A 21,698-nucleotide genomic window follows, 5' to 3' on the forward strand; every position below is an offset into this window, starting at 1 on the left:
TGAAAATATTTATAATGGGTCCTCAGATCCTCAAAAGGTTCTACAGCTGCACCATCGAGAGCATACTGACTGATTGCATCACTGACTGGTATGGCAAATGATCGGCCCCTACAGAGGGTAGTGCGAACGGCCCAATAAGTCACTGGGGCCAAGATTCCTGCCATCCAGGACCCCTATACCAGGCGGTGCCAGAGGAAGGCCTTAAAAATTGGCAAAGACTCCAGCCACCCTAGTCATAGACTGTTCTCTCTGCTACCGAACAGCAAGCAGTACCGGAGCGCCAAGTCTAGGTCCAAGAGGCTTCTAAACATCTTCTACCCCCAACCCATAAGACTGCTGAACACCTAATCAAATGGCTACCCAGACTATTTGCATTGCCCCCCCCAAAGACTCCAGCCACCCTCTTTCACACCACTGTCACTCTCTGTTGTCATCTCTCATCGACTCTGCACGGTACCCCCCTGTATATAGTCAAGTTATTGTTATTTTACTGCTGCTCTTTAATTACTTGTCACTTATTTCTTATCTTTATTTTTTTAACAGCGTTGTTGGTTAGGGGCTCTGTAAGGTCTACTCCTGTTGTATTGGGCGCATGTGACAAATAAAATGTGATTGGATTTGACACACACACACACAAATCAGATCCACACAATGATAATGGCTAGGCGTTGTTTCTGGACAGGGCCAGAGTCTCTTTCTAACCCCCCCCCCCCTCTGTATGTATGTGTTATAACTGGAGTGGCCTTCACCACACGGCTAAGTTGGTTGTGCCAGTAGATCACCTCCTGGGTAATGAATTGTAATTCCGACTACAAATGCATTTATTATATTTTATATTCAAAACAGGTTTTCATCAAAATGTACAGTTTAAAACAAAATCCACATATAAAAATCAAACTGACATAACATTTACAATAGAATCACATGGGGGAGGGGGGGAATTCATCGTAAAACAGGTAAAAGAATAAAAGGGAGACCCTGTTGAATCTGATCTCGTGTTAAATGAGGCTATAGTGGTGGTATGTGGTTCTATATCGAAGATGCAGTGGGGACAGACTCTTTAAAGGGGCATTCTACTGAAAGGGTAAAAAAATAACAGTTTTAACTGTTGAATTTCTGTGGAATGACCCTTTAATGCACCAACTTCAAACAAGAACCTGAGCTACAGCAACTCAACAGCTACTACAGCAAGTATTTTATATCCATCCTCAGTTGGATTTACGTCATTAAAGCAACATCTGATGTTAGGGGCTAATTTCTTGTTGACATGATGAGACATCTGCATGTACTGTATGTTTGAACGGCCCTGCTGGCCGGTGAAACAACTACATACGCTTATTGTCTAAGAAATCATATTTCCATATCACTGGCTGAAATGTCAATTTCCTGTTTGCTCAGCATGAGCAGATTCCCAAGGTGGTTACGGTGCCTAACTGCCTATATTTCCCATGTTTCCTATACTACCCACCGTGCCCCTCTGGTGTCTGTACAGGTTCAGCACCAGGTCCCTGATTTCGTCTCGTTTCCTCCGCACCTGTTGCCGTGGGAACCAGTGTTCTAGGCGCAGGGGGAGCTCAAAGTGCACCACAGGGTCCTAAAGGGAGAAAGGTCAGGAGAGAGATCAGTAGGTGTATGCCAGCATGTGTTTGTGAGAATGTTCTCATAAGAGAAAAACATAAGTAACCTTGCCTGAGACTAGAAGACTCAAGCTTTAGCTCAGTTGGCTAACATGGTCTTGAGTTGTTCAGACACACCAGTTCAATACCCCCGCTGGTTACAGGTGGGAAGTGTGTGAATGCGTATGTATGTGTGTGTTCTTATTTCAGGTGCATAGCTACCTGCAGGAAACTCTCAACGTATTGCAGCAGGTATAGGCCGCAGTCACTGCTGTTGTCCTGTAGAGGGACTTTACAGTGAGAGCCTCTCATCTGCTCAGAACTGAACTCACGCACAGAGCCCCGACGCACCTCCCACTCTGACTGCAGGTACCTGACACAGAGACACAGAGAGAGAGAACATTAAAACACCCATAAGGAACACATTCAAACACACACAAACCCCCTTCCATTCTGTCTACAGATAACACACACACACACCCACACAGGCATATACACACCCTTCCATTCTGTCTACAGATATTTAACACACACATGAAAAGTGAACACACTCACTCCCGTAAGAGTTTGAAGACACGCTCATGGAGGGAGAACTTGAGGGAGTCCATGATGAGAATGCAGGGTCTGAGAGAAGAGAAAAACATTTCACAATTGCATATAAACATCCAGTTATGAGCTCTTTGTATGCGTGTGTGTGTGTGTGTGTGTGTGTGTGTGTGTGTGTGTGTGTGTGTGTGTGTGTGTGTGTGTGTGTGTCTTTCCACTCACCTTTTACAGACATTCTCTCTGCGGCAGGTCTTCTCAGTGCAGTCCTAGGGAGAAGAAGAATGACAGAAGGTAAGAAAGAGAACAGAGGGAGAGAGACGGAAAACAATGAAAATATGAGAACGTGAGACCCAACATAAGAGCCCGAAAGACAGTTGTGTCTTACCGGAGGACCAGGAGGGGGCTGGAGTACTGAGTCACCCTGGACAACACTCTCTGAAACTAGAGAGAGGAAACATCCGCAGCATTATCCTCCTCATGTCCCATCCCAGGGTTTCAGTCGTCGTTATGGTCATGATGTATGTTATCACAGCACAGTGACATAGAGAATGGACTGTGTCTTAGTCTCATAAAAACACAGTAGATTAAAGCCCATTTAGTTCCAGCGTCATTCTCTGTTTCTGTCTGTGACTGGTGTTCCGATTGTTTTTGGATTACAAAAATCCAGAGCAGGTCTTAAACTATTTTCTCTCCTAAATGTTCTGGCTCCATCCTACCACAGCTCTAGATTTTCATGCTGTGCCCAAATACAGCTGAAAGAAGGTGCATTTATCTAGACTACCCAGAGTCATACTTCCTAAAGCAATGCAAATAATCACTCATGTTTAAATATTATGTACGTTTGATGGTTTCACCAAGGTCTAACGTCCTGAGAGAGACATGATGAGAATGGTTTAATCACATACCTGTAAGTGTCAGTTTGTCTTGGTTGTCAGTGTTTGTGGGACCAGGGGGAACATCAGTGACACCATTAAGCTTTTCAGACCCGGAGGCCTCTTCAGCCTGGGCCTTGCCTGGCTTCTCCCCCCCTGTTCCCCTCTGCGAGGTTGGGCTGCGCCACTCCTCACACTGGGGCTCCTCCAGGCCAGGGAAGCAGATCACCACCAGGTACCAGTGGGCTCTGTCATACAAGGAAGAAAGCACTATAAGTCACATGGGTTATTGATGAGTGTGTGTGTGTGTGTGTGTGTGTGTGTGTGTGTGTGTGTGTGTGTGTGTGTGTGTGTGTGTGTGTGTGTGTGTGTGTGTGTGTGTGTGTGTGTGTGTGTGTGTGTATTTGTTTTCCTACATTATCAGGACCCCAAATGTCCTAAAAGGGTAGGGATTTGTTAAAATGCTATTTTAAGCTCAGGGGTTAGGTTTATGGTTTGGGGGTTAAGGGTAGGGTTAAGGGTAGGGTTAGGTTTATGGTTTTGGGGGTTAAGGGTAGGGTTAGGGTTAAGGGTAGGGTTAGGGTTAAGGGTAGGATTAGGGTTAAGGGTAGGATTAGGGTAAAGGGTAGGGTTAGGGTTTAGGGTAGGGTTACGGGTAGGGTTAGGGTTAAGGGTAGGATTAGGGTTAGGGTTAGGTTTAGGGGTAGGGTAAAGGGTAGGGTTAGGTTTAGGGTAGGGTTTAGGGTAGGGTTAAAGGTAGGGTTAAGGGTAGGGTTAGGGTTAAGGGTAGGGTTAAGGGTAGGGTTAGGTTTAAGGGTAGGGTTAAGGGTAGGGTTAGGTTTAGGGTAGGGTTAGGTTTAGGGTAGGGTTAAGGGTAGGGTTAGGGTAGGGTTAGGGTTAAGGGTAGGATTAGGGTTAGGGGTAGGGTTAGGTTTAGGGTTAGGGTAAAGGGTAGGGTTAGGGTAAAGGGTAGGGTTAGGTTTAGGGTAGGGTTAAGGGTAGGGTTAGGTTAGGGTTAAAGGTAGGGTTAAGGGTAGGGTTAGGGTTAAGGGTAGGGTTAGAGTTAAGGGTAGGGTTAAGGGTTAGGGTTAAGGGTAGGGTTAGGTTTAAGGGTAGGGTTAGGTTTAGGGTTAAGGGTAGGGTTAGGTTTAGGGTAGGGTTAGGTTTAGGGTTAAGGGTAGGGTTAGGGTTAAGGGTAGGGTTAGGTTTAGGGTTAAGGGTAGGGTTAGGTTTAGGGTTAAGGGTAGGGTTAGGTTTAGGGTTAAGGGTAGGGTTACATTTACATTTAAGTCATTTAGCAGACGCTCTTATCCAGAGCGACTTAGTTAAGGGTAGGGTTAGGTTTAGGGTAGGGTTTAGGGTAGGGTTAGGTTTAGGGCAGGGTTAGGTTTAGGGTAGGGTTAGGGGAGGGTTAGGTTAAGGGTAGAGAGTTAGGTTTAAGGGTAGGGTTAGGGTTAGGGTTAGGGTAGGGTTAGGGTAGGGTTAGGTTTAGTTTAGGGTAGGGTTGGGTTAAGGGTAGGGTTAAGTGTTAGGGTAGGGTTAGGGTTAAGGGTAGGGTTAGGGTTAAGGGTAGGGTTAGGGTTAAGGGTAGGGTTAGGGTTAAGGGTAGGGTTAGGGTTAAGGGTAGGGTTAAGGGTAGGGTTAGGGTTAAGGGTATGGTTAGGGTTAAGGGTAGGGTTAGGGTTAAGGGTAGGGTTAGGGTTAAGGGTAGGGTTAAGGGTATGGTTAGGGTTAAGGGTAAGGGTAGGGTTAAGGGTAGGGTTAAGGGTTAGGGTTAAGGGTAAGGGTTAGGGTAGGGTTAGGGTTAAGGGTAGGGTTAAGGAAAACAGGATGTGTAATAGTAAAAAAAAAGTTAACCAAATGTTTTTAAATCAAAACTGTGTGCGTGTCACTCACTCCTGATTGACAGGCACAAACAGGAAGTCTTTCTTGAAGATGTCCACATGTCGTGTCCACGTCTTCACTCGCTGGTGCCGCCGCTGCTGTGCTCTGGAGACAGACAGACAACGCACACATGAAACCTACACTGCAATACAAATGACTGAATGATAAACCAAAATACACACACACTTACGAGATGCTGGTGCTGTCCTCACTTGCGTTGTCTCTGCGTGTGAGCTGCTTGTAGAAGAAACTACTGAAGACATGAGAGCGATCAGCCACATCCTGTGGAGCCCTCTCCAGGAGCAGATACCTGTTGAGACAGAGACAGAGCCATGCAGGGGTTGAAACTGTCCTCCATTTTGGCCCAAACAGTTTTTATTTTTGTGTACAGAGGAGAGGATGTCTCCGTTAGGGTAGATACTCCATGCAATCACTGATGTCACACTCACTTGAGGTAGAAATCGATGATGACATCATTCAGGAACTGGCCATTGTCAAGGCACTCCAGATCTTCTGTTGTCACGGTGATCCCTCCTTTGGAAGGCGGTGGAGGAAACTGGATCAACCTAAGAACAGGAGGATGAGAAAGAAGTGAAGCCATATATCTACACGTGTCTCTACAGCCAGTGTCTCAGTGTCAGGTCCTGGAGATTCATTGGGTGTGCAGGCTAACCTGTTCCCAAGACTCAACAAGTTGTGTAGCTTGCCTGCGTGTGGGGCCCTGGTGTGTGTACCGGGTCCAGTTGGAGCCAGGCTTGGGGCCCAGGGACACAGAGTAGGAGCCTCTGGTTCTGTGGTGACACACTGTGTACACGGGTCTGGGCTGGACTGGACTCCCCTGGAGGGGTGACAAATGACAGAGGTATTGTAATGGTATTGTAATAATCAAATTGTTGTCAATTTGATTATTAAACGTTAGAGCTTAGGGTTTTGTTATGGTTGAGCTTATTGACATCAGTCACATACACATCCGCAGCCAAACACAGTCAAAGTACTACCAACCTCCCTCTGCTCCTCCTCCATCTGTGTATCTGTGTCTGGTAGCGTCTGGGACTCCCCCTCCACCTCTCTGTCCAGAGGGTCCAGCTCCAGCCCAGGTGTGTCTCTGTCCTGTTCTGGTTCTTGGTCCTCGTCTGACTCTGTCCCAGGCTTGGCACTGTTATGGCCCAGTAGGGAGAGTAGCTGCGGGTCCAGTCCAGTTCTGCTGACCAGCACCAGACTGTCATCCAATGACAGGAGGGGACTGTGGAGGTCAACAACCCAGTTGGCAGGAGAGCTGCCACGGAGCCGTGTAGCGTCGACGTGCGGAGTGTTGTTGAGACAGATGATGTCGAGGATGGAGCGAAGGAGAGCCCCCTCCACCCCCTCCAGAGGGTCGCACAGAGTGAGCAAGAGAAAGGGACTGGCTTGTCCTGTGAACACACACACATTCAAACAACACAATCAAACACATTTGCATTGCACATAGGCGTACACACTCTTGAGCAAACACCCACCCACTCACACTTTGGTCCCACAAGGCAGGCTCTCACCAGTGGGTGGGTCTAAGGCCTGTTTGATTGACAGCTCACTCAGGTCTTCTTGGACAGCGGCTGCCTGGGTGTCTGACACGTAGAGGAGGAGGAGCGCGGGGGGCAGCAGCCCCCTCTCCCCCTCAACCTCCCATCCCAGCCCTCTCTCCTGTAGCTCCTCCCAGTCCCAGACGCTGTACCGCCACAGCTGACAGCGCTCCACAGTCACCATCACTTCTACCAGGCCCGAAGGCTCTGAAGACAGAGGGGAGAGAGAGGGGTCAACAACCTGGTCATCCAAACCTGGGGCTTATTCAGGAGACAAAGACCAGGAAAACTTACTATTCCATATACAGTAGTGATCAGGAGTCACAGGGGAAAGCACGTTAGCTCTCTGCAGACAGATTTCACCAGCAGAGAGGTGAAAAAGAGCACAAAAGCCCTGAGGGTCTGACACACACACACAAAGACACACGCATGTGTACTCAGCTGAAGATGAGGATGGTGTGCAGACAGACAGGAGGACCACAGCAGGATCTATTTCAAAAGTGAGCTTTTATGTAGCCACCACACGAGGGGCTAGCGACCAGAGGGGCTAGCGACCAGAGGGGCTAGCGACCACAGCCGGTCTAGTTCAGGTTGGACCAAGTAACAATGCCATTGTTCCAAACGGATTAAAGGTTAAGGACCAGGACTGGATGGTAAAGGCTGTGGCGATAACACAAGACAAGATCCAGGGGTGCTGAATTACCTTGAATTGGTATGATGATTCTTTGGTTTGTGATCTGCAGAGGAGGAAAGAAAGGTCCACACGTCACATAAGCACTGCAAGAGCCGCTATGTATTGAACGTTTATTCTAGTATGTACTGCATCTTCTCCACAGTCGGAGCAGTGTTCAGAACATTACCCTGAGGTTCCCGCTGGCCTCCCCACGGACCCCCCCACAGTGCAGGGAATAGAAGGGCAGGCCCATATTCTCAGAGTCCTCAGTGCTGGGGAAGGGGGCCACCCCAAATCCGGTCACCACCCCAGGCACCAACTGAAACAAACACACACACAAACACTTTGATGAGTGACACACACGTACATGCAAGCCCACAACAACCATGCTTTCTGATAACAAGGGCACAAGAGAATCCGGATAAACAAGGAGACATAGAAAGGGTTTGTGTGCGAGAGACTTAGTTAAATCAACAGATCGGTTTAACATACACTAGATAGACAAAATTATGTGGACACCCCTTCAAATTAGTGGATTCAGCTATTTCAGCCACATGGGTTGATGACAGGTGTATAAAATCGACGACACAGCCATGCAATCTCCATAGACAAACATTGGCAGTAGAATGGCCTTACTGAAGACCTCAATGACTTTCAACGTGGCACAGTCATAGGATGCCACCTTCCCAACTAGTCAGTTCATCAAATTTCTGCTCTGATAGAGCTGCCCAGCTCAACTGTAAGTGCTGTTATTGTGAAGTGGAAACGTCTAGGAGCAACAACGGCTCAGCCGCGAAGTGGTAGGCGCCACACTCTCACAGAACAGGACCGACGAGTGCTGAAGCGCATAGCTCATAAAAATGGTCTATTCTCGGTTGTCAGAAGAGCGGAAGCTGTTATAGCAGCAAAGGGAGGACCAACTCCATATTAATGCCCATTATTCTGGAATGAGATGTTCGACAAGCAGGTGTCCACATACTTTTGATAATGCAGTGTATGTGTGTTCATTTGTTTGTGGTGCAGCTGAGGGCAATTGGCTCGTCCTCCTATGATTTGACCGGCCTCTAAAGCGGGTGGTGGTTCTACCCCCTCGGGCCAGTCTAGTCACGCAACGCCCTCACTAACACCACCTGCCTCTGTCCTCTGATCCCTCTGTGATCAGCCCTTTGTGACATCACCGTAATCTATACTCTGGAGTCGCTATCCACAATTTCCCCACCGTAGGGGAAAACACTGGGAGTTATGACAATAGGTGTATTTTATATAGTGCTTTTCATACAAAATCTCAGTCGCTTTTAAACTAACAAAAAACCTAGACTGACGGCTAAATTATTTTTATTTTTTTACATGTAGCTCATGAGTGCATTTCACACTTTTAGATTAGAATTAGATTGTAAGGCTCGTATGAATGTCCTGCTTAACATAACGTTTGTGTCATGTCGCAAATCAACTGCATTATACTTTTAAAAAACACTTTCAACCGGTAAAAATGTCCTTTGGCTGGTAGCAAAGCTAACCAATGTCAATGAGCGTTAGTGTAGAACATGGGGATGTGTGAAGCCTACTCCTCAGCCTGAAATGTCTGAACAGCTTTTCACGTGGAGCTGACTGGTAAGACGCTTCAAGAGGGCGGTCACATGTTCTAGCAAGGCAGTGGTTCTGGGTTCGAGCATCGGTGTTAGCCGAACCAGGAGGAAGTGGTACTCACTAAGCAAGCAGCATGTTCCCTATTCTGCCCTCTGTGATGTCATCCATTGTGAGATCCCCCTATTCCATCCTTTGTGATGTCAGAAGTTGTTTTTGCCCACCTGAGAGTGCATCTCTGCCACCATTTGTTCCTGAGAATGATTTCTCTGGGGCTTAGAATCACTAGCGCCAGTCTGTGGCCAAAGGACTGAACTGCGGGATGGGGTGACTACCTCCTCCTCATCACTGGAGAGAACAACTAGAAAACACACACACACAGACACACACAGATTAAACCTGTTGCAGTGAAATACTATTACACTGGGCTTGGGCGGTATACTGAGATATTTTGAAATAAAGAGCGTATGATTTTCAAAATTCTAATTTTGACTCACACAAAAATGCAATTCAGGTACATTTGTTAACAGCTTGCACATGGCGCAAACGGAAGTTTCATGATGTGACCTCCCCAGTTGAGCAGCAAAGAGAGAATTCACAACTAATGTTTGCCAAGTAAATATCTTATAACTAGTATAAGTTAACGGTCTCCAGCTCAAGCTATGCATTTGATTTGCTAACTTGCTAGCTATAGGTGGCTAGCTTATAAAATCAAAAGCTTCTTGGTTACAGCAGAGACTATCAACCCCCTCCTGGATCAAGTTCGATCAAGTTCGAGTGTATTCCTTTGAGAACTTAATGAGCTGGGTTGTCTGTCCTTGCATTTAGTTTAATGTTCGCTTGCGCTTGTTAGCATTTACGTAGTGTCCGCTATGGGATTTCACAAGTACTTTATTAGCATACTTATTTATTTTTTTACGTTTGCAAAGAAATAGCCACCCTTGTGTGCACTACTGGTAATACTGTATTGTACTGGAACGGTATGGACATCTGGATAACACCCATGCCTATATTACACACACACACACACACACACACACACACACACACACACACACACACACACACGACTGTGGTGTAATGGACTATGAAACAAAGACAGGGACAGCAGTGATCCTTCTATGTTGGGGGGCAGTAACCATAGCAATGGCAAAGTGTTGTAGGCCACAGCTAGTGCAAGCACACAAACTTTTTTTTTTACACATACAAAAAGGCGATACTGGCAGAGATGTATACACACACACACACACACACACACACACACACACACACACACACACACACACACACACACACACACACACACACACACACACACACACACACACACACACACACACACGGAACCCAAACCGGCTAGCTAACGTTAATTTGTCCTATTTTGCTAGCTTGCTGTTGCTAGCTAATTTGTCCTGGGATATAAACATTGAGTTGTTATTTTACCTGAAATGCACAAGGTCCTCTACTCCGACAATTAATAAACACATAAAACGGTCAACCGAATCGATTCTAGTCATCTCTCCTCCTTCCAGGCTTTTTCATCTTTGAATTTATATGGTGATCGCATCTAAACTTTCATTGTATTACCACGACAACCGGCAACAAAGTTAATCTTTCAATCACCCAAGTGGGTGATTGTTAAAGGATGAAAAAGCTTGGACCCACCTGCTCCGTCTTCCCTACCTGCTCCGTCTTCCCCACCTGCACCCACCTGCTCAGTCTTCCCCCACCTGCACCCGTCTTCCCCGTCTTCCCCCTGCTCCCGTCCCCCCACCTGCTCCCGTCTTCCCCCACCTGCTCCGTCTTCCCCCACCTGCTCCGTCTTCCCCCCTGCTCCGTCTTCCCCACCTGCTCCGTCTTCCCCACCTGCTCCGTCTTCCCCCACCTGCTCCGTCTTCCCCCACCTGCTCCGTCTTCCCCCACCTGCTCCGTCTTCCCCCACCTGCTCCGTCTTCCCCCACCTGCTCCGTCTTCCCCCACCTGCTCCGTCTTCCCCCACCTGCTCCGTCTTCCCCACCCCACCTGCTCCGTCTTCCCCACCTGCTCCGTCTTCCCCACCTGCTCCGTCTTCCCCACCTGCTCCGTCTTCCCCAACTGCTCCGTCTTCCCCAACTGCTCCGTCTTCCCCAACTGCTCCGTCTTCCCCAACTGCTCCGTCTTCCCCAACTGCTCCGTCTTCCCCAACTGCTCCGTCTTCCCCAACTGCTCAGTCTTCCCCAACTGCTCCGTCTTCCCCACCTGCTCAGTCTTCCCCACCTGCACCCACCTGCTCAGTCTTCCCCACCTGCACCCACCTGCTCCGTCTTCCCCACCTGCTCCGTCTTCCCCACCTGCTCCGTCTTCCCCACCTGCTCCGTCTTCCCCAACTGCTCCGTCTTCCCCAACTGCTCCGTCTTCCCCAACTGCTCCGTCTTCCCCAACTGCTCCGTCTTCCCCACCTGCACCCAGCTGCTCCGTCTTCCCAATCTGCACCCAGCTGCTCCGTCTTCCCAATCTGCACCCAGCTGCTCCGTCTTCCCCATCTGCACCCAGCTGCTCCGTCTTCCCCATCTGCACCCAGCTGCTCCGTCTTCCCCATCTGCACCCAGCTGCTCCGTCTTCCCCACCTGCACAGTCTTCCCTACCTGCACCCACCTGCTCAGTCTTCCCTACCTGCACCCACCTGCTCAGTCTTCCCTACCTGCACCCACCTGCTCAGTCTTCCCTACCTGCACCCACCTGCTCAGTCTTCCCTACCTGCACCCACCTGCTCAGTCTTCCCTACCTGCACCCACCTGCTCAGTCTTCCCTACCTGCACTGTCTAGCCTCATTAATTACTGTTGTATAATTCAACAAGTGTGTCAATAGCAGGATAAGTTTCTAAACTGAGAGTTAAATCCCAGATTAAGCTTTATCGTTCTTAGAGATGCAACGGAGAGACAATGTATTCCATTGAACTCATTTCAGCCATTGCCGGGGTGTCTGACAGGTCATTATAAAAACTGTCTGTGGTCGTAACGCTAACGAAAGGCACAAGCAAGAGTATGAAAGAGTCGCAGGAGTAAAATGAAAGCAATCAATCGAGTGAGATTTAATTGACAAGTGGATTTGACCCCTCAAACAGAGGAAATATAAGGTATACAGATGCTCAGGTGGGCAGGGCAAGCACATTGTTACTACATAATGTAACCACTCCAGGAGGGGGAGGAATCTGTGTGTTTCAATAAGAGAGATGGGGTGAAAGAAGCAAACCAGGAGTGAAGGTATGCAGCATACAGTGTGCTCTATACTCACTGGGTTCAGCAGGGCTGGGTTTGGGCGACCTATCCTGGCTGGAGGACAGGCACAGCCTCAGGGTTCCTCTCCTCTCCTTTCCACAGCTGGGGTTAGAGGGGCTAACAACTTCCTCGTCTTCCCCCACAGTGACAACCATCAAGGTCCCGTCAAAGTCGGAGGGACCCACCTCTACCTCTATGGATGCTACATTGGTGTCTCTGCCCCCTGTCCCCTCCAGACAGAGCCGTTTTGGAAGCAGTCCTCCCACGCCTCTGGACTCCGCGGACAGGCGCAGCACGCTCCCCCTGGAGCGCCTGGAGGTGTCTGTGGTCAAGCTCTCCACCACGCCATCCTTCATCCATCCATCCTTCACCTGTCCATTACAGTAGAGCCCAGAGTCCCTCCTACATCTCTCCCCCTGGAAACAGACGGATAAAGGTTGCGTTAAGCTGGGGGCTGGTTGTCTAATGGTTTGGTTTCTAGCGTGCAGGTTTTTGGCTTTAGCCTTAAAGTCAGACAACTTTAATGTCAGTATTAAGGTAACTTCTATCCAGAGATCCTACCTCAGTGCGTGTGGATTCACTTGAACCTGAATTGAACTTCCTGGTCCTGGTGGATTGTGGGTAACACTTTTTCTGGTGCCTGTCCCCCTCAGTAAAGGTCACCTCCTCCAGAGGTACCCCGGACCTGCGCCTCCCTGACACACTAACCTCTGCAGAGTAAAGGGACGGTGATAAAGTTATCACACCAGATACAATAAACGTGTTCCTACTCTCCAGAAAGTAGGGCAGCAGATATGGAAAAACAAATGACCGTAACAGAGAATTAAATCAACGTTGCCTGTGAGTGTAAGAGAGGAAAGAAAGGTGCAGATTCAGCAGGTCTTTGTTTTACAGCTCTATAAAGTAAAGTGTTTGTTTATTTACAACAGGCTTGAATCCAGGAATACTGCAGAGCCTTTCCAAAAAGGAGAACCCTCGGGGGGGGGGGGGGGGGGCAGGACGGTAGGAGTGTGTGTGTGATCTTCACTGCATCTCTTGGGCCTCATAAGCATTGCATAAATGTAACACTAAATATCTGCGTGCCTCATTTCTGAAAAGACTGCGATCGCAGAAAAATATTGTGATTCCTAAATTTGGCGCACGCCATACATACATGCATGTTTCCCATTATAAATCAAACCTGTCGTAAACTTGTGCGCGCGTGAACGAGCATTATAACTCCGCCTGAAAAAACACCCATCATTCACCTTTTATGGGGACAATAACACCCTTCTGTGCTGCATACTTTGGAAGTATGGAAGACAGTATCTAAAGGGAATAGCAATGCAAGGCAAACTGATCAAATGTCTTTGGAGGGGTTGTCAGAATGTTTTCTTTTCCAGGGACATTTGCTGTATATGACCATTTCTGAAAGACAAAAACAATTACAAATTGTTGTGGACCTGTAAACAGATTCCTCGAATGCAATAATGGTTTTACCTTCACTTTTCCCCAAACCTAAATAAGCTGCACTGCCCGTGAATTCTGAAACGATGTCCACTCTGAAAAAATGTTCAACTACAGTAGGCCTAGTTACAGTGGTAGCCTATACATCTCAATGCAAAATATCAACTGTCTGTTCACCGGTTAGATTTTACTGTGTTATAAAACTACACTCCCTGTCGGATGCATAGAGCAAAAACGTGAAGTTACGATAGCATTTAACTTGCCTAGTTAAATAAAAACGTGAAGTTACGATAGCATTTAACTTGCCTAGCTAAATAAAAAGGTTAAATAAAAAATTATTATAATATCTAATAGGCCCAATTAAATGAGAGATGCTCACTGTACATGTAGCATCTTGTTATTATATTTAGCTAGGCTACCTGTTTTTTTTGTTATAAATAAGAGTGCCATATATATATTCCACATTTGCACAAGGATACTACTTTTGCCTTCTTGTATGTAATGCAGTACTTCAACCAGTAGAAACTGTGTACTCATGGTCTAAAGTTTGCGGGAAGATAAGCACATTCTCACGTCAAGTTCAGTTTGGAAAGGAATTGCAATTTTTGCGTGAAAACTGGCACATTTTTTAGGGCATATTTTGTGCGTACGCAATTTTTATAAATGAGGCCCCTGGTTCTCACCGTTCTCCTCTCCTATTATGACTTCTTTCATCTCCTCTTCTTCCTCTGACCCCCTTCTATGGTGTGACCTAAACAAGAGAGAAAGAAGGAAAGAAAGTCAGAAGCCACCCAAACAAAATTCTACTGTTTGTATACTTACTGTGCTTTTAACTCTTGATCGCTCACTGGCATCCTAAATTCAGCAACATTTAACCCAGCATTACCTTGTCTCCTTGCGGGTCGAGGTGGGTGTATCGTGGTCATGGGGTCTCTTTCTGTATTGGGGGTCATCTCTCCGATCCCCCCCCCCCCCCTCTCTGCTGCTCGGAGACACTCTCCTCTGCCCACTCCCCACCCGCGACTCTCTCTTTCTCTCTCCATTGTCAGTCATCAGGCCACGCCTTTTCTTGTCCAGGTAGGCCAGCCCCTGTTCAGTCTTTAAAACGTCCGTGAGGACCAACTGGACCTGCCTGATGAAGGAAGGAACAGAACCAGTCAGAACCTTTACAGCCCTACGACCATTCTGTGTCATCATGACCTGATATGACATTACGGATTATATGATAACCATTCTGACCAAGTACATGTTAGTTAACCAATAGGGAAACTGTCTTAGGCTATAGGGGGGGAGGGGCAGACTGGTGGAATGGGGTTGATAGGACCAGGCAGTGTGTCTGTGTGGGAAAGATAAGCACTGCTGCTGTAGCTATATCTCTACAGTACCAGTAATGGTGGTGTACCCGGAGCATGTAGGCTACCTTTGAGAATAATACTTAGGGGAAGAGCCCCATCTGTGGAACGTTTGGAAAACTGCACCCAATGACAAATTCTACTTTACCGTGCAAAGGCTCCCAATTAGTTCACAGATAATAACATGAATTCAAATGTATACTTTGGCAGTATAAGAGTAAGACAAAGGCTGTATCTTACTAAGTGACCGTGTTATAGAGTAAAATCATCTATGAACCTGCAACAATCTAACCAGACTATGTATGCTTGCTTCCGAACAGAACTTTCCATCTGTGGCTCCATAAATGCTGCTCCTCACCTGTCCATTGCCGCTTGGGCTAAAGCCACCTGGCCATGATCCAAAGAGATGGATCCATTCTGCTGACGGGAATCTTGGAGTTTGATTCTGTCCCCAGCAATCTGGGACCAATGAATCTGTTGGAGAAAGGAAGGCAGGAGGAAAGTTACTGACCCACTGCCCTGACCACAATATTAAAACCTCAGGGAAAAAGGTTAAAGGTGAAATCTGTCGTTTCATTTATTTTCAGTCATTTTAATGTTGTGTGTGAAGGAGAGAGGGACAGAAGGTGAGAAAGTCAGCTAAGATCTTTCAGGTATAATTTTGTTTCTTACTAAATGTTTGACCCCACAAGCCTTACTTAGTGTGCCCTACTTACTTAGGCTAGGCGATCTGAACGAGTGTGCTCGCATTCTCCCTTAAAAGACCGTTGATTGAAAAGTCGCAATAGTACCGTAGCCAGTATACACTCCCTCAGAAGTCTGAATTAATCTAACATAACTCAAGACATCTGTCATGAAAAAAAAATTTGTCGAAATCTTAGCAATTCGCAATTTTACATCTAACTAAGATGTTTGGTGCAGTATTTCTCAACTGAAGAAATGTACATGAAAGCGAGTCGTCTCTCGTTGAATGACAACAAACACTTCATTAAAGAATCCCTACTGTTGACCAATCACAGACAAAACGGCGTAGACTTTGGCTACAGACTTCGGCTTGCCTCAAGAAAATAAAACAGTGTGCACGAACAACCGAGAAAACCCTTGCCGAAAACCAAAACCAACAGAAAAGTTACAAAATGCGGACACCTTAAGAGAAATGTTACCCAAAGAGAATAACATCTACCTGTGCCTCTTCATTCCCACATCCCAACTCTGAAGAAAGGAGGGTCTTAGGGATTTTGAGTGGACTTCCCATCTAAAAAGCAGAAAGGGGTACTGTTACTATGCTCACTATTATTGATTATAGTCCTTGCATACTGACTGAGAAAAAGACTAGGAATCCCAATGAATGAACATAACCAGGCAGGCCAGACATACTTGAGCGTTATCCACCTTGTCAACAGCCAGTGAAATGGTTAGAGCTCTCCTGTGGTCCATCATGACCAAGCTATGGCCCTTTAGGGCTTGATGGACACTCCTCCAGAGCCTCCTGTCACCAACCAAGGCAGCGATGGCGATGCAGCAAGCAAGATCTGCAGCAGACACACATGGTATACAATCACTTTCATATCTGTCAGTTTAAATGTGCATAATCACCCATACCTTGGGGATATATGTTGTTAAATACAGTATCAGGTGCGTGCAAGTGTGATTATTTTTAGTGTGTATTTAATGCGTAATGCTTTTGCCATGACAAATACAAGCATTGTTTATAAACTTGCAATAGCAGTTAGTAAGCAACTACAGGTTCATTATGGGTACATGTTCTACATCTCTCAATCCACAAGAACAGCAGCATCTTGACAGGCCACAGTGTGGTGCATATATTTTACTGCATTAGCATGCTATAGTCCATGGGCCAGGTCGGGCTCACTTGGGATGACGATGTCTCAGTGATTTTCTTGAAGGTCTATGTCCCTAGAGTTGTGCGATAGCGGTGCTGCTAAGGCAGCTTTCTCTGTGTTACCACGATTTCTTTCATCCCTCCATCCCAATCATTTTTCCAACTGATTTTACCAACTGAAAAACAATGTCAGTATTCTTCAAGTTATTGCTCACTTATACACATCCATCAGACACATTTTCAGGAGGTTAGGTATAAATGGCTTTAAAATGGAAACCCTGACACATTTTCGGGAGGTTAGGTAAAAATGGCTTTAAAATGGAAACTGCAATTTGAACTTTGTGAGAGACTCCTAAATTAATGGGTGCAGTTTGTTTAGGCGATTTTACAGCTGCCCATCTACTTCACATGCTGATATTATTATGTGGATTTACATTTGCTAGCTAGCTAGCCCAGAGTGAGCATTGCATTGTGGGTTGTTGTGGGTTTCCACAATCATTTTCGCATACCAACCTTGTTATAATGACAAAAATAAATATTTGCCCACAAAAAAATATAGTTTTCACATATTACTGTTATTTAACACAGTTTGACACTGTTACACATAGGAATTAGTGGTTTGGGGTGGATTATCTATCACAGTGCAATCCGTTTTGTCACCAAAGCCCCATATACTACCCACCATTGCGACCTGTACGCTCTCGTTGGCTGGCCCTCGCTTCATATTCGTCGCCAAACCATGGCTCCATGTCATCTACAAGACCCTGCTAGGTAAAGTCCCCCCTTATCTCAGCTCGCTGGTCACCATAGCATCTCCCACCTGTAGCACACGCTCTAGCTAGTATATCTCTCTAGTCACCCCCAAAACCAATTCTTTCTTTGGCCGCCTCTCCTTCCAGTTCTCTGCTGCCAATGACTGGAACGAACTACAAAAATCTCTGAAACTGGAAACACTTATCTCCCTCACTAGCTTTAAGCACCAACTGTCAGAGCAGCTCAGATTACTGCACCTGTACATAGCCCACCTATAATTTAGCCCAATCAACTACCTGTTTCCCAACTGTATTTTATTTATTTTTTTGCTCCTTTGCACCCCATTATTTTTATTTCTACTTTGCACATTCTTCCATTGCAAAACTACCACTCCAGTGTTTTACTTGCTATATTGTATTTACTTTGCCACAATGGCCTTTTTTGCCTTTACCTCCCTTCTCACCTCATTTGCTCACATTGTATATAGACTTGTTTATACTGTATTATTGACTGTATGTTTGTTTTATTCCATGTGTAACTGTGTGTCGTTGTATCTGTCGAACTGCTTTGCTTTATCTTGGCCAGGTCGCAATTGTAAATGAGAACTTGTTTTCAACTTGCCTACCTGGTTAAATAAAGGTGAAATAAAAAAATAAATTTAAATCCCTTAACATTTTGACTAATTATGTGTAATGGTTTTCTGCTCTCATCTAGATAATAGTTGAAAATATTCTAATCCTCTGCTTTATGAAAACGGTTAATAAAACAACATTGTATATCATTTTAAATCAGCCCACATCCATGAATATAATGTATAAAATCTTGTTTAAAAAAAGATTAAATATTGCAATTAAAGTCCCCATGCAGTCTTTGTAATTGATTGTTTTAAATCATCACTGTATCTAACAAACACTGTATCTAACAAATCATTGTGTTTATTTAATGAAAATACCTCTTTTTCTCAATTATATCTCCAAGCCTCCTTTGGCCCTGGAAATGCTCAGGCTGATCATACAGGCGTTAGGAAACAAATAAGATATTTACATACACAGCCCTGATTGGCTGATAGGATGCTCTAGAGCGCACCTGCTTAGCCAGATTAACAATCATTGGTCGATTATAATCAAATCACATTGTCATGTCGGCCAAAAGTTCCATCCCACCTGAACAAACTGAAATTACAGCCATTTTTTCTTCTAAATAGCCCTTACACAAAAACTGCATTATAAAAAATGTCACAATTTCCAAGTGTTATTTCGACCTCTGTGTGGAAATATATAAAAATAAACAAAATCACATTAACTGCACTGCCCCTTTAAGCATTGACATGTTAAGAAATCAGTGATCAGGACAGCTTGTTGGGCACATTCTTACCCCAGTTCTGTGAATCATTTAACATATTTATATAGCTGGCACAATTGGCTCATTTGGTTGTGTATTCTACATCTCTATGACCATTTTAATATATTATTGGACATACTACAATTATGTTTCACCCCATTGAGTTGTTTGGCTGCCATATTGAAAAAAAGCTTCAGTGGAGTTAATGCGTGAATCCTGTGATGGTCCTGTATCTACAAATGTTTTTAAAACCCTGTTCTGTGTGTGTGCAATTGAATGCTTCTATCACCGAAGTTACAATCCAAAACCATAGCTGCCCCACTATATGGAATTATATGGCTAAGCTTCCAACATTCGAATTTCAAGGGTATTGTTGTCACAATATCAGTATTGCGATACTAGGAAGTAAGGAAGCAAAGGAAACAAAACATGAAGTGGATTTCATTTCTTAAGGAAAACATTCCTAATGTGGGAAAAAACAGCCTTATGTTGTCACATTTGAAGTTGTTTATATGTATACCACTTAAAAGGTCATTGCATGACCACCCAAATGTATCAGGGTTGACTTTTTTAAGCATGAGCATTACAAAATGTGGATGGATAGCTGTGAATCGAAGTTTACTAATGATATGATTAAAGGTTAACGTTATAGGTGAGCAATAACTGGTTCTATACGGACATTGGAATTTTACGATATGGCGAACAATGGTAAAAATAAATGGATGGAGGGATGAAGAGTGATAACACGGAGAAAGCTGCCATCAGAGATCGCCACCCCAAGAGTGAGCCCGACGGCCCTCATTTGGGGGTCTGGCCCGTGCCATGGACTACTATGCTAGCAATCACTGGCTAGTCCTCTGGTCGCTATTAATTGCATTTCGCTAACGTTAAATATTGCTCGTATAATGGTTATCTTCATGTATGGCATTTGTTATTCTAGAATATCATTCAACTATGCACAGTCACGCTAGCTAACAAAACCTGGCAACAGGCTGCCTGTAACTTCAGACATTTGGTGTAGGCGAGCCTTAGCTAGCATCTATGAATAGGCTAACGTTAGCTAGCTAGCAGATAACTTTTGTCCCCAGTTCTCATACTTACTCGGTAATACAGTGAGTTAGTGCAACATACACACGCGTGACCAAAGAACGAGGAGACGGGAAATGTACACAGCTACTGCACTCTCCAAATCATCTTGCTGATTATTTGCAACGCCCATAAAATCATAAATACACGTTGTTGGCAAAGGTTGCCGTTGTTTTCAAGCTTTTCCTGGTTCAGAAGAACATCCTGTTGTTTCCGGAAGTGAACAATCTAGCTATATGAGACCATAGAATGAGAATGTTATTTGCATCCATGTCTATGTTTTATGGCTTTATTATATGGTTACAAATGTACATTTATATGATATTAAATATGAAATACATTGAATTATTCTAATATACCTTCATAGTATCAAATTACTTGATATGTAGGCTACTCATGGTCCACCATTTTTCATTTAACGTGGCAGATATGTAAGAAATGTTTTAATGATTCATTGCACTTCTTGATAACGTTCATCAGATACTTTAATATCTAATTGCTCATAATTTACATTCTGAGAAGTTATATGCACGCAAAACAAAAGACACTTTTCAAATATTACTGTTCAATTTTTTTTGCATTTAAAAAAAATGTAACCTTTATTTAACTAAGCAAGTCAGTTTAAGAACAAATTATTATTTACAATGACGACCTACCCCGGCCAAACCCGGACGACACTGGGCCAATTGTGCGCCGATCTATGGGACGTATCACATCCAGCCTGATTCGAACCAGTGACTGTGGTGACGCCTCTTGCACTGAGATGCAGTGCCTTAGACCGCTGCGCCACTCGGGAGCAGAAGCTGCAGCAAGGGCATCAAGCCAGCTCAGTCCCTGGGTGGAGGGGTTGGTGAGCAGGCAGCAGCCACAAGGGTCATCTGGGGTCAAAGATTAAACTTGGCTCAATGGACCCAATACTGATGAATGTGTTTGGATAACTGCATTGAACTTAATTGATCACCGTATGCAATTCACATCAAATCAAATAAATAGAAAAAGAACAGATAATTAAGGAGCAACAATAAAGTAACAGTTGTGATGCCATATACAGGGGGTACCAGAGTCAATGTGCGGGGACACTGGTTAGTCGAGGTAATATGTACATTTTTTATTTGTTTATTTTACCTTTATTTAACTAGGCAAGTCAGTTAAGAACAAATTCTTGTTTTTAACGACAGCCTAGGAACAGTGTTCAGGGGCAGAACGACAGCTCAGGGATTCAAACTTGCAACCTTTCAGTTACTAGTCAAACGCTCTAACCACTAGGCTACCCTGCCGCCCTAGTGTAGGTAGTGGTAAAGTATCTATGCATGGATAATAAACAGAGAGTAGCAGCAGTGTAAGAATGGGGGCTGGGGACAATGCAAATAGTCTGGGTAGCCATTTGACTAGCTGTTCAGGGGTCTCATGGTTTGGGGTTAGAAGCTGTTAAGAAGCCTTTTGGACCTAGACTTGGTGCTCTGGTACCGCTTGCCATGCGGTAGCAGAGAGAACAGTTTATGACAGGGTGGCTGGAGTCTTCGGCAATTTTTTGTGCCTTCCTCTGACACGGCCTGGTATAGAGGTCCTGGGTGGTCCAGTTCACAATTACTTCATATTTCACACAATCCTTACACTGACATAGTGACTGATGTGAGTGAAAGTTGGAGTTACAACAGGTATCTCAGCTCAGTATTTGGACCACTGAGTATGGGCACACTGGACAGAGACTGGGACAGTAAGAGCATGACAACATACATATATTAAAGAAAAGCTTCCATAGATCAGTGAATAATCAATAATATTACAATATCCTGTTAGATCAGAAACCTCACTCCTATACCCATACAACATCAATTAAATGGAATCACGTAACATGTCATATACTGTTTGGTCTAAAAAATCT

General features: G+C 45.2%; 1 protein-coding gene across 6 annotated transcripts; it reads right to left on the reverse strand.

Annotated features, from left to right (window-relative positions):
• Positions 1–803: 803 nt before the first annotated feature.
• On the reverse strand, positions 804–20,009 carry LOC124045189 (sentrin-specific protease 7-like). 6 transcript variants are annotated; one of them, XM_046364455.1, is made up of 23 exons: positions 19,829–20,009; positions 16,183–16,322; positions 15,974–16,045; positions 15,149–15,264; positions 14,325–14,570; positions 14,122–14,189; positions 12,554–12,702; positions 12,009–12,408; positions 8,959–9,095; positions 7,338–7,469; positions 7,181–7,214; positions 6,451–6,684; positions 5,921–6,330; positions 5,626–5,756; positions 5,368–5,484; positions 5,109–5,228; positions 4,931–5,023; positions 3,068–3,282; positions 2,548–2,603; positions 2,385–2,428; positions 2,172–2,240; positions 1,839–1,989; positions 804–1,594 (listed from the first exon to the last, which is right to left on the reverse strand). In XM_046364455.1, the coding sequence occupies exons 2-23, from the start codon at positions 16,228–16,230 to the stop codon at positions 1,430–1,432; spliced, it is 3,207 nt and encodes a 1,068-aa protein (XP_046220411.1). In that variant the 5' UTR covers positions 16,231–16,322; positions 19,829–20,009; the 3' UTR covers positions 804–1,429. The 6 variants fall into 6 exon arrangements, with proteins under 6 accessions (XP_046220411.1, XP_046220402.1, XP_046220415.1 ...); XM_046364446.1 differs by having other exon boundaries at positions 16,168–16,322; XM_046364459.1 differs by lacking the exon at positions 16,183–16,322.
• Positions 20,010–21,698: the final 1,689 nt, after the last annotated feature.

Source organism: Oncorhynchus gorbuscha, linkage group LG01 (assembly GCF_021184085.1).
Source record: "Oncorhynchus gorbuscha isolate QuinsamMale2020 ecotype Even-year linkage group LG01, OgorEven_v1.0, whole genome shotgun sequence".
Taxonomy (NCBI): Eukaryota; Metazoa; Chordata; class Actinopteri; order Salmoniformes; family Salmonidae; genus Oncorhynchus; species Oncorhynchus gorbuscha.

Excerpts from the sequence above, each read along its gene's own strand:
- LOC124045189 (XM_046364446.1), bottom strand. The coding sequence starts at position 16,230 with ATGATGGACCACAGGAGAGCTCTAACCATTTCACTGGCTGTTGACAAG. Across the intron at positions 15,265-15,973 it reads GTGGGAATGAAGAGGCACAG|ATTCATTGGTCCCAGATTGC; the intron begins GTAGATGTTATT and ends TTTCTCCAACAG. Across the intron at positions 5,485-5,625 it reads CACCAGGGCCCCACACGCAG|GTTGATCCAGTTTCCTCCAC; the intron begins GCAAGCTACACA and ends TCCTGTTCTTAG.